The 13,020-nt window shown below is 40.6% G+C and overlaps 1 protein-coding gene across 1 annotated transcript in view; it reads left to right on the forward strand.

Annotated features, from left to right (window-relative positions):
• WWTR1 (WW domain containing transcription regulator 1) overlaps positions 1-13,020 on the forward strand; it is a 185,504-nt gene that overhangs the window by 104,988 nt on the left and 67,496 nt on the right. Inside the window, exon 2 of the mRNA XM_036755870.1 lies at positions 12,582-12,718. Within this exon, the coding sequence (XP_036611765.1) occupies positions 12,582-12,718 (137 nt within the window). The remainder of the gene's footprint in view (positions 1-12,581; positions 12,719-13,020) is intronic.

Consider the following 13,020-nt stretch of genomic DNA (forward strand, 5'->3'; position numbering starts at 1 on the left):
GACTGGTAGAGAGCCTTAGAGGAGGTGATTAAATTATATTTATGGTAGATAAAAGAAGCTACTGGCAAGTGACTTTTTGAAGTCTCTAAAGGCTTCTGCGCAGAGATGAGAAAATCACAATACTGTTAACTCAAGTAAGCTTAACTTCAACCAATCTCTTATCTGCAACAATCCTCCCCTTTCTTTCCCTAGACACAATAACCTGGAATTTTGAATGCAACCCAGTGGGTAAGGAGGTTTTAAAATTACTTTAATGGTTTTCATTTCTATAAAGCCATGAGGCTTTATAGGCTCCAGTTTCCAAAAGACAAGGAGGAGAAAAGAGCAGAGACTGGATTTAAATTGGAAGAACATACGAAGTTTATGTTCTTTCTCATGGAGTAAAATCCAGCCTCTTCAGTGTGTTTGGAAAATCTTTGAGGTCCATGCTGCTGCTGCCACCAGCCCCCACTGCTGCTTTTCTTGTCCCCAGGGAGAAATTTTTGTACACATTGCACTCTGGAGTGTGCTCTATCAGTCCAGGCCTCCCCCTCCCACCACCTTGGTGTAGACCCAGTGAAAAGCGTCTACCAGCTTACCTAATAAGGAAGTGCAGCAACCAGTATGTGCTGGATTGCATTTCTCTATATGCATTTTTGAAGCAAGTCAAGTCATAATACCGACAGTAAGGTCATAACAACACCAAGGGGGAACAGACAGAGAAGGGTTTGGGTTTGTTTATTCATTTGCTCCTTCCCTCCTTGATGTCACGGACATTTCTTGAGTGTTACTGTTGTACTAGGTTAGATGGGGCTACAGAAGGAAGTGCTGTAAGCCTTGGGTTTTAGCCTGGGGAAGAGAAAGAAGGCTTCGCTGGGGGTGGAGGGGAGCTAATCAATCAATTAATAGACATTTATTAAATGCCTACTATGTGCCAGACACTGTGGTAGGAAAAAGAGGCAAAAGGTCCCTGCTCTCAAGGAGCTTATAATCTAAGGCATTATGGGAGGTTTTATGGTATAGTGGAAAGTGAAGTCAGAAGTTGTTGATGTATCATCTCAGTTTTGTCAGACTCTTCATGAGCTCATTTGGAATTTTCTTGACAAAGATGAGGTTTGGCCATTTTATTTTCCAGCTCATTTTATAGATGAGGAAACTGAGGCAAACAAGGTTAAGTGACTTGCTCAGGGTCACACAGCTAGGAAGTATCTGAGGCCAGATTTGAACTCAGGAAGACTCATCTTCTTGACTTCAGGTCCGGCACCCTATCTACTCTGCCACCTAACTGCCCCAGTCAGAAGTCAAAAGACCTGAGCTTGAATCCCATGTTTGATGGTTACTTAACTGTGTGACCTCAGGCAAGTTCCTTAACATCCCTGGGCCTCAGTTTCCATCGGGGAAGGGGAGTTGAACTAGACGGCCTCTTGAGGATCCTACAGCTTGTCTTTAAGTAACCAGAAAGAGGTATCACATTAGGAATAATGGATGCAAATTGTCAAATTTAGGCTTAATGTCAGAAAAATCCTTCCTAACACTTTGATCTAGCCAAAAGTAAATCAGTCAATAAGCAGATATTAAGCGCCTACTGTGTACCAGATGCTGTGCTAAGTAAGCATTGGGGATACAGAAAGAGGCAAAAGACAGTGCCTGTCCTCAAGAAGCTCATCATCTATTGGTAGAATAAATAGGTAGATATATAGATAAAAGATTTATCGAATACATTCTACACGCCAGACATGGTTTTAAGTTTTGAGGATACAAATACAAGCTGGCAAGACAGTCCCTGTCCTCAAAGAGCTTATATTCTTATCTTATAACATATATTATAATATTGTTCTGTTCTAACACATAATAAATTATTATAACATATTATATATTATAATATACTACAATATAATATATCATGACACATTGTATTATAATATTATAAAATATAATATTGTACATGCTATATAACATATTCTATTATATATTATAATATAATAATATAAACCATAATATAATACATTCTATTGTACATTATTGTATATTATCAGATGCACATATTGTATTGTTTTATCATAGAATGTGTGATTATAGTATATACTATTACAACACATGATATATAGCTTTTATTATAACGCAGAAAAGGGAGTAGGAAAGGGAGAAGGGTATGCAAATGGTAAAGACTTAGACCCTTAAAAGCTAAAGCGAAAGACTCATCTATCAGAGCTGAAGAGTGGCTTGACTTAGACAAGGGCAGAATCCCCATTTCTGATTGGGATGTTGAGATGATCATCTGTTTAAAAAAAAAGGTATGATTTCAAGATGACTTGGAACTACAGAGGATTCCTCAGCTGGGAAAGATCAGGCCCAAACTCCGCTATCACAAGGGAGGAATGGGAAGTCTCTGGGAGAGGTGGTGTATTTTCCCCTGCTGGAAGTCTTCAGAAAGCTAGATGAGTATGCAGTTAGTTTGTCATCCGACAAGCATTTCTGAAGCATTTACTATGTGTTAGGCTTCAGAGCTAAATAGTGCGAATACAAAGATAGACAAAAACATGGTGCCTACCTTCATGAAGTTCACATTCAAATTGGGGAGACAACATGCAAATAAGTATGGATGTACAAGATTTCTCTCTCTCTTCCTCTCTCTCTCTGATGTAAGTGGAAGGTAACCATAGAGAGAAAGCACCAGCAGTGGGATAGACCCTCCCGGAGAGATCTCTGAAGAAGATAGGATTTTAACTTAAAGGAATCCAAGAAAGCCAAGGGGCAGAGATGAGGAGGGAGACCATTCCAGACATGTAGGACAGTCAGTGCAAATGCACGGTGTTAGGAGATTCTTATGTAAGCAACAGCAAAGAGACCATTGTAGCTGGATCATAGAATACGTGTAGAAGGGTGTTAAGGTATTAGAAGACCGGAAAGACAGTAAGGGGCTAGATAGTGAAAGGCTTTCAATTTATGTTTCAATCAAACATAACATTTTACATTTGATCCTAGAAAGAAATAGACAGGCATTGAAGTTCATTGAGTAGTGATTTTACATTTGATCCTAGAAAGAAATAGACAGGCATTGAAGTTCATTGAGTAGTGATAGTCAGACCTTTGTCTTAGGAAAAACACTTTGTTGAGCACACTGTAGGCGTGAACTTTGTGTGAGTATGGGTCCCTCCCAACTCTGAGGATCCGTAAGTCTCTGGCGTTGCCTTCAAGGAACCCACGTCAGTGAGTAAAAACAGGTGTGGAAATATTTAGCCCAAACTCTATGCAAAAACTGAGGAAAAACAAGATAAGTGATCAGAACGGTACTAGCAAAGATGATGTCAATGTCAAGGTGCCCTCAGCAATGGGCCCCAGTCACTGAGTTTTATTCTTCAGGTAGAATAATAGTATAGGGTTTGCCTCAAAAGCCCACTAGTCCAACCTGCTCATTTAAAAAATAGGGAAAGTGAGACCCAGGGAGGTCATGTGATTTGCTCCAGGTCACATTGGTAGAAAGCACCAGAGTGGAACTAGGTCCTCTGATTTCAGTGCCCATGCTCCTTCCCCTGTTTCATGCTGATACATTTCTCATGCACTTTGTTATAATTTTTTTGTTATAATTATAGGTTATCATTTCATAGTTGTTGCACAACCTTGCTATTTAGAGGTGACTATATTATAGAGGTATACTTTTGAGGGGGTTCAATTCCTCACTTTTTAATTTAAAAGAACCAAATATAGTTATACTTTGTCAATTTTGAGAAGTAGTTTGTGGTTTAGAGGAAAACAACCTCCCCTTTCCCCCTCCATCCCTTTCATCCAAACAAAGAAAAGTTTATTTTTGTGTGTTTGCTTTTAAGCCTCACCTGGGAAAATTTCAGGCTCTTGTCATCTTGTGCAAGGATAGCATGTGACCTTTGGCTATCTTGCATAAGATCAGAGACAGGCATAAAATGCTTTGCTTACAGGCGCAAAGTGCAAGGTACATTGCAAGACCACACTTCTTCAGTTGCCTTGTGACCTCATCAAGACAGGAACTTTTCTCCAGTGCAGAATTCTCCTGTGCTGTTCTTGGCCATTCTCTGCCAGTCAGAAACAAAATCAGCAAGTTAGGCTAATCCCAACGATATTTATAGAGATTGATTTCTCTAGGACTAAGAGGATGATTGCTAAAATGAAGAAGAAATGATTATATTTATTATTTTATGCATCTGGATGTATCCGAGAAATATTTAGGACATGAGTGACTAGCATAGAAACTTCACAAAGAAAAATCATAGTAAAAGAAAAAAGAAATATCTTAGTAAATGATAAACAATTACATCCTATATAACATGTCAGGAGGTCATTGTTTTTGTTTGTCTTTTGTTCTTGAAGAGGTCCATGACATCAGGAAGCTGATGCTGTGACTTGCAAGTGAATTGGATTTAAGTGAGGGAGGGCTGTGCAAAGTCACTAGCCTCACTTTCTCTTCCAGAGCCATCTGGGTCCAGTGGTGAGGTATCACAGTGGGTGCACACCTCTAGACTTGAGCTCAGGAAGACGAGTTCAAATCTTACCTCAGACATTCATCCAGCTGTGGGACTCAGGGCAAGTCACTTAGTCTCTGTCTGCCTCATTTTCCTCATCTGTAAAAAGGGGATAATAATTGCAACTAGCATCCCAGGATCCTCATTTGTGAGGATCAAATGAGATAATGTATGTAAAGGGCATTGTATACCTTGAGGTCAACATCAACCAACACGAACATTTTCATCTATAAAGAACAGAAAAGAGGATTGCATATGAAACTGTGGCCCATTATTATGAATGATTTTTTGAAGTATAGGTTGTTTTGCTTATGTCCTTTTCTGAACTTCCTTCTCCTCCATTATGTATATTAAATTGTATTGGGCATTTTTCTTTTCTTTCTTCTTTTTTTTTTTTTTTTGGTGAATCACTAGCACTACCCACCAACTTCCGTTCCCACAAGCCTTCCAAAGCTCCCAGCACTAAAAGAAGCCTTCCCTATACAAGAAGTATAGATAAGCAAAATAAATCACTATCTTTGCCATAACTGAAAAGCTATGACTTATTCTGTTCCCCTGGCTTTCCTTCTTTTTTTTTTAGGGCTACTCACAGAGAGAACTGTAACCAACAAGAGGCAAAATATTGTATCAACTTTTTGAGATAGATTCTGAGACCCTTGGCTACAGATGGATGGGGGGAGCTCACTTCACCTTCCACTCCCCAAATTGAGGAGGAGACCACTATTTGATTACTGGTCACTACCAATTTAAAATAACTTTTTCGTATTTAATAGGCACTAAGTTCATTTGTTTTTGAACTACTAAAGCAGCAGTTCTCAAACTTTTTGGCTTCGGACCTCTTAGCAGATTCTTTGCAGTTTTGACAAACTCTTCCCCAAAGAGCTTTTGCTTATGTGGGTCATATCTATTCATACTGTATTTGAAATAAAATATCATGTTATTAGTATTATTTAAAATAGTTTTTTTGGCTATGCAGTCCCCCTTGAAGGGTTTTGAGGATATCATAGGAAACTCAGACCACACTTTGAAAATGGCAGTGCTAAAGGATTCTTAACACTGACTAATTTTAATTGCTCTGAGTCAAAGTCCCAGCCACTCAACCCTAGTTATGCCTGTATAGATCTATTCATTATTTCGTTCAGGGAATGTTCTGTTCAAGGCCTTTTGTTAGATTATAGGAAGATAACAAGAAGGGTTATAAGATACTGTCTTCTAGTATCTCACAATCTAATAGGGGTGATAAGACAAGTACAGAAATAACTAAAATAATAAGCAAAATGTAATAACTTCCATACAAAGGAGGAAGATCTCTCACAACATTTTTGTCATAACCAGAATATGGAGACAGTATATGACCCTTAAATGACTGGAAGTGGGAGAGGCTGGTGGAAGAGAGGCCAGTAAAGCTAATTTAGAGGAAATTCAATCCCTACAAGAAGCCTAGCCCAATGTCCTACTTGTTAATTTCATCTCCACTTAAATTACTTTTCATTAAGTTTGTATATATTTGTATTTTATATGTATTCTTGTGTTCCTCTAGTAGAAGGTAAGCTCCATGAGGACAGGGACCATCTCATTTTTGTCTTTTTTACCCCCAGCACTCAGTATAAGGCCTAGCATAAATAATCAATGAATGAATGAATGGAGGAATGGGAGTCTGTTTCAGACTGGTCACAATCAGCATGGAAATGGAGGAGGGATTGACATCTACAGTAATAAGAGATGAAAAAGAGGGTCTCACATCTAAGATGGCACCAGGTTTTGGAGCATGGACCAATGGAAACCTATTGGTGCTATTATAGAAGTAGGGACATAAGGAAAAGGAAATGATTTGAGGACAGAGATTGTGAGTTTTAGTGGGTTTGTTGAATAGAGGCTAACTTCATGGATATTTTAATCGGTATGAAATTCTCTGATCAAATACACAAACATTTCTAATTTTGTGCCTTGGTTGAAAATAGTTTAAGATGAAATTTTGGGAAAGAATTAGAAAAACCAATAGATGGAAAGGTTCAATAAACTAATTTTTTAGCCAAATTTTTTCCTTGTAAAAGTGATGGCCTTTTTGTGGTGTTAGTGCTTTGGACTTTAGTCAGGCCCTGGTACTGGCTCTTCTTCCCTTCCTGCCGGACAGGCCCTCTACTTCTGCCTATCACCTCACATCTGAAATCAGAGAACCTAGGTTCAAGTCGGATCTGCCTCCAGTGTTTACTCCCTATATGACCTTGAGTACATGTCTATTAATCTCTCTCTGGTCTGGGTTTCTTCAACTCTCAGATGGGGATATTGGTATAGATCAGTGATGAGACCATACGTAAGGATCCCTGCTGGTCCCATATTGACTTAGAAAACCACAGTTTAGAAAAGCACATTTTAATCTGGTTCACACACTCAGGAGTGTAAGGAGCTGCATTCTGCTCTAGGTGGCCTGTGAACTACTGATCCTATGAACCATCCCAGCTGCACCCTCCATTAGTTAAACCCTGATACAATTGGTCGGTAAGCTTTAGTAAATGCCTCCTTTGGGCCAGGCACTATGCTGAGTCCAGGAACATTTCTGGTATATTTGTCCAATGTCACCTGCTGTTGTTGTTTGGTTGGTTTTCAGTTTTGTCTTTCTCTTCTTGGCAATATACTGGAGTGGTCTTCCATTTCTTATCCAGCTCATTTTATAGATGAGGAACTGATCATAGAGGGTAAAGTGACTCGTCCAGGGTCACAGTAGGTGTCTGAGGCTGGATTTGAACTCAGGTCTTCCTGACTCTAGGTCTGGTGCTCTATCTACCATGTCACCCAGCTGCTCTATCACCTAGATGGCATTAGATTAAAGGCTTGAACTCAGGACCTCTGCCTCAAAATCTAGCACTTTCTCCACTATGCCTCAGATCAGAGGAGTATAGATTTAGTGCTAGAAGTGTTCAGAGAGCATCCAGTCCAACCCTCCTGTTTTACAGATAAGTAAACAGAGGCTAGAGAGGTTAAATGACTTGACAAACAGCATAGTTACTGCATGTCTGAAGTAGGATTTGAACTCATATTTTCCTGACTCTAAGATCAGTTCCTTATCAACTACATCAGAGGGGTCAAACACACTGGTCACATTTATTTACAAGTGCATCAAGAACCAGGTTAAAATGTAATTGGGAAATTTTTTTTCTAAAAAAATAAAAGAAGGAAATAAAAAACAAATGCCAAAAATAAAGTTGTTAAAAATTTTTAAAAATGAAAATACAGCAAAACATAGATAATGTTAATATGTGATTTCTAAGTCAAATTATAGCCTTTGTGCATCTTTGTGTATGGGTTAGTAGACCTTTTTCTATTTGAACTGATGTCAATGAAATATACCTTGTAGTGCCGTGTCTGAGTCAGGAAGACCCATTTTCCTGAGTTCAAATCTGGCCTCAGATGCTTATTAGCTGGTGCCACCCTGAGTAAATCACTTAACCCCATTTGCCTCAGTTTCCTCATCTATAAAAATGATCTGGAGAAGGAAATGGATTTTAAAAAGATGCTCCTCTGTCTTTGCCAAGAAAACCCAAAGTGGGGTCATGAAGAGTCGGATAAGATGGAAACAACTGAACAGGAACAAAAACCACTCATGGCATACCCCTATGCCACCTCTGAGGTATAAGTAAAGACAATTTGAACTGATCAGTCTCCAGAATAAGAATCAGGGTTAAAAAAATTTTTAAAGACCAATCCCCAACTAGTCTGGGAGCCTAAAAGTGCTCACTTACAGTGAGTTTGTTTAGTGTAACAAAAGAATTCCTTTCATGAGAGCATTGTCTAGCAGGAAACAAAAAAAAAAATCACATTGAACCATAATCCCTTTTGAGCCGCTTTTTCAGAAATGATCCACAATTATTGCTCTTATGTATTTCATATTTTCTTGGCCTATTGCCAAAGGCCCTGAGGATCTGAGATACAAATTTCTCTGATTCTTTATTTGAAATCTACTTATTGTTCAGCCTTATTGGTGGAAGTTTGCATTTTCAAAACCACTTAAGCCTGTCCTAGGTTATATACAACTCACGATTCTTGTCTACTGAACAAACAGATACTTAGACCTTCATCTGGAAACTAGATGGTGCCTTGGAGACTATCCAATCCAACCTCATCATTTTGCAGATGAAGAGACAGGCCTGGGGAAGTGAAATAACTTTCCTGAAGTCACACCGGTAATAAGTGGTGAATGAGGATTTGAACTCAGTATAAAGGAGACTTTATGGGAATGAAAAACACCAGGAGACCAAGTGATTTTAAACTAATGTCAACAAGGGAGTGTAACAGGTGGGAGTCCTTCCTCAAGTGACACGATTGTAAATTCAATCTTGCGGCCAATTGAAAGTTTTCATTAGGAGTTGCTGAGAAAGGAAGTGACTCAGTATCTCTGAGGAGGGAGTGGAGACGTGACCGCTGAATGAAACAGTGAAGAATTGAAACCCAGATTTCAGCTTGGGGGGGGTGGGGGTGGGGCAGTGAGCCTAGGCAAGAAAGAGCTTTGGGTAAGAGGACAATTCATTTTGTAAATAAAATGATTGACTATTTACTGAACTGCCTCCTCTGGGGGAAGGAAGTTTTCACATGTAGACAAGGAGCCATTGTTAAGTGACTTAAAGATGACATATTTCTCTGTAGTCTATAGATGGCTTAGACAGTCGCTTAAGGTCAACAGTGATAGGTGTGGTTTCAGGATAGGTTAATTTGCTGAGATGAGGGATTGACTCTTGCCCTCTGTCTCATGCTGCACTACTGATATGGCTCAGCATTATGGGGTTATGGGGTTAGAGCCAGGAGCATCTAATCCATCCCTCTTGGTGAGAGGTGAGTGACTTACTCAATTTCATCCAGGTCACAAGGATGTCATCTCAGGTCCCATGATTAAATCCATTGTCCATTCCCTGTTGATTTTCACTCAAACTTCTCCATCTCTGACCTTTTTTCTGACTATGTTTTATGCTGCTTGGAAGATTATTTGGGAGATACAGTGATACCTCAATAAACAAACTTCCTGGGAAACTAGGAACCTTGGGACCAAGTTGTCCTGGGGGCAGAGGCTAGGAGAAGCTTCTGGGTTAATTGGTCATGGTGGTAGTTGAAAGGAGGCCCTAGTCCCAGGACTTGAATAGTCAGGTCCCCCAAACTGTGACTGTGTGTGACTTTTTCATGATTAAATGAGGTATCATCCCTATGTATAAGGAAGCCCTGCATATCCACAAAGACCAAGAGGACTATGGAGCCATAGCCTACCTCACTGGGAGGGAAGAAAGAGGAAAGAAAGAGGGAAAACAGGAGGGAGAGATCTGTGGTCTGTGAGAAGCCATCTTTAGATATCTTATATTAGTTCTACCTTTTATAATAAAGTTCCTGACAACAAAGTATATCAGGAAGTGGATTTTTCAAGAGGTATTATGATGTTAGTGGGTCCATCTCTGCTTTCGTGAAATCTGGCTGTGTATCCTGGTCAGTGCTACAGAACTTAAGGGAAAAGTAATGGAAAGGAGGTATGTTGTTGCTATGGTTGGTAGCTGGTGATAGATGGCCCTAATCCTAGGGTGGGCTATCACTGTCTCATAGATAATATATCCAGCATTCATACATAATTGTTTATTTTTACAATATGAAGCCTAGGGGCATAAGTAAAAGGGGACTTAATACACTGGAAGGGAGCTTGTTTAACCCTAAATAGGGGTTATGGCATTATCAGCTGGTTAGTGTCTTCATCCTTAATATGTTGGGCCCTGGGAGGTTGGCTGTGCATTTTGCACGTACTTTAGCGAAGAAGAGAAATTTATGAAGGCTGTAAAAGGAAGTGGGAGATTGAGGTGGAGGTGTGCTGAAGACACACGTCATTTGAATTTTCATGTTTATGGGTGCTGTTCTCCCTCCCTTTGCTTGAGTTTATAAGTTTAAATAGTAAGGTTTGTTTTAATGTCCTTACTCTACTCTGGTGCTCTGATTTTCCTTCTGTTCAGTTTCTTCTGTATCCTCTTACTGTTTTCCAGTATTATCCAAGATTATAAGAGAGGCAACAGGGTACAGTTGAGAGAGCATTGGGCAAGGATCCAGGGGACCCAGGTTCGAATCCTGTGCCTTTCACTTACTACCTGTGTGACCTTGGGGAAGTGGGGAAGTCAAACTCTCTGGAACTCAGTTTTTTTTTCATTTGTAAAATGGGTTAGTTGGACATGGTAGCCTCTCAGGTGCCTTCTGGCTCCAAATCGTTCATGCCTATGAGTTAGTTGGCAAATACTAAAATTCCACTAGCATGCATTTAAAAAGCACTTTAACAATCTTGTGAGGTGGTTGCTGCTATGATCACCATCTCCATCTCATAGATGAAGAAACTGAGGCTAAGAAAGGGTTAGTGAATTCCCCAGTTGGGTCACCCAGCTATGAAGTATCTCTGTCAAAATTTGAACTCAGGTCCAGCATTCTACTCATTAGGACATCTAACTGCCTTATATTCTTAAATCACAGCTTTCTCTTAAATATTTAGTGGCTAAATTTTGTGCCACACTTAGTGCATCAGTTAAAGGCTTGCTCTAGAAGGGAGTCAGACTGCCACAAAATTATGGATTGGGGTTAAAAACTTCCAGACCCAGGAATGATGTTACAAGGTAAAGACAATACTTTCCTACATTAAAGACCAAGAAGTCATCATCACCCCTAGAATCTGAGAAAAGGTCCAACAGGAAGAGAAATCCCTGTAATTTTCATGTAACAAGGGAAAATGAATAGAGGTGAAGCAGGCATTGGAAATGACACAGGCTTGGGAGAAAGGAGAAGCAGGCATCCCCCCAACTATGAGATAGCCAACCATTCCAGGAGCCAGCTGTCAAAACAGATGGGAAGTCTGATGTCTCTCGGGGATTCAGATTGGTCCCTGTGTTCGTCCAGAGAAGCGAAGTATGTCAACATTTCAGGTGGAGGCACCAGAGAAATCAGGCTGATCTTCAAAGGGCAGAAGTTAACAAACTCCCACAAAAGTTAGTGCTTGAGGGAGTGGAAGAGGAAGTCGACAATCTGGCCCTGCGATTGAGTCATCTGAGATGATTGCTAATGTGGTTTGGTAGGCTGGGAGCAGAACCTGTATGCTGATGAAATTGTTGGGGAGGAGAAGGAAAAAAAGAGGAGGAAAAGAAGGAGGAGGGACAGAATCTTATTAATTCTATTCAGTGGACATACTGAAAGCATTAGGAAGACTGCCCACAGCTACAATACTGTGGTGTGTGTGTGTGTGTGTGTGTGTGTGTGTGTGTGTGTGTGTGTGTGTGTGTGGTGATTCATCCCTCCACTTTAGGAAAATCACCTGTTGGGCACGTTGTAGAGGGAGTTCTTGGTCAGGCATGGGTTGAACTACATGACCCCTGAGGTCCTTTTCACCTCCAGCGTGCTTCTCACTCTGTATGTAATGAAAGGGTCAAGTGTTTAGCTGGAGGGAGGTAGTTGGTGCAAATGGGGTAAGGTTGAAATGGGGATAAGAGGCCCTGGTCAAGGAAATTATTTATTTGTATTCTGACCTATTGCCAACAAATGCTGACTTAATGAGTTTGAATCGTCTTTTGTGTGTTTTGGTATTGGTAGGCAAAGGGAGATAGTCACTTGTGGACTTAGATGCTACACACTGAGGCAGCCTACCCACTTGACCAGCTTTGGGCAGCCAAGAGAGCAGACCCCAATAAACACTTCCTTGTTTAGGAAGCTCAGAGTACACCTGCTAGAAACCCAATAGGTCTCTCTCTCTCTTGTTTTTGTTTTTTTTTGTTGTTGTTGTTGTTGTTTGCAGCGGGGAAGGCAGGGCAATTGGGGTTAAGCGACTTGTCCAAGGTCACACAGCTAGTAAACGTGTCAAGTGTCTGAGGCTGGATTTGAACTCAGGTACTCCTGACTCCAGGGCCGGTGCTCTACTCACTGCACCACCTAGCTGCCCCTCCAATAGGTCTTTTATCGAAAGTAAATCGAAGAGCCTGCCCGCTTGCAAGCACATTCTAAATTAATAGCTGGCTGCCATTTAATCTTAGCAATCGCTCTCATCACTGCTGCTGATGCAGATGACTGTGATGCTAATTATCTAGAAACTAATTGTTTCTCTCATTTTAGTCACATAGAAAAAATTACCACATGGCAGGACCCTCGGAAGACGATGACTCAACCTTTAAACCACATGGCCCTCCACCCCTCGACGACTTCGACCCCAATGCCCCAGAGATCGATGGCGATGTCTCAGCCCAACCTCGGTGAGTATCTGACCTTTGGCTTTTGACTTGAGGATGGGTAGAATGAGAGTTCCAGTGTAGCCCCAAGCTCTAGGTTACTATGTGGCCATGGGGGGCCAGGAATTGTGCATTTCTGCTTTTCTATTTCTCTTTCTTTTCTCTTCTTCCTTTCTCTACAGCCCTGGGACTAGGGACCCATCATTTTCAGCAGTGATTGTGCTCACATCATGCAATACACTTGGTTTTACTGGACCTGTGAGGAAAATTAGTGTGTCTGGCTGAGTTCACATAGACCCGGGGAAAGGGGGAGCTGAGACACTGCC

The sequence above is a fragment of the Trichosurus vulpecula genome, chromosome 4, assembly GCF_011100635.1.
Source record: "Trichosurus vulpecula isolate mTriVul1 chromosome 4, mTriVul1.pri, whole genome shotgun sequence".
In the NCBI taxonomy this organism is placed as follows: domain Eukaryota; kingdom Metazoa; phylum Chordata; class Mammalia; order Diprotodontia; family Phalangeridae; genus Trichosurus; species Trichosurus vulpecula.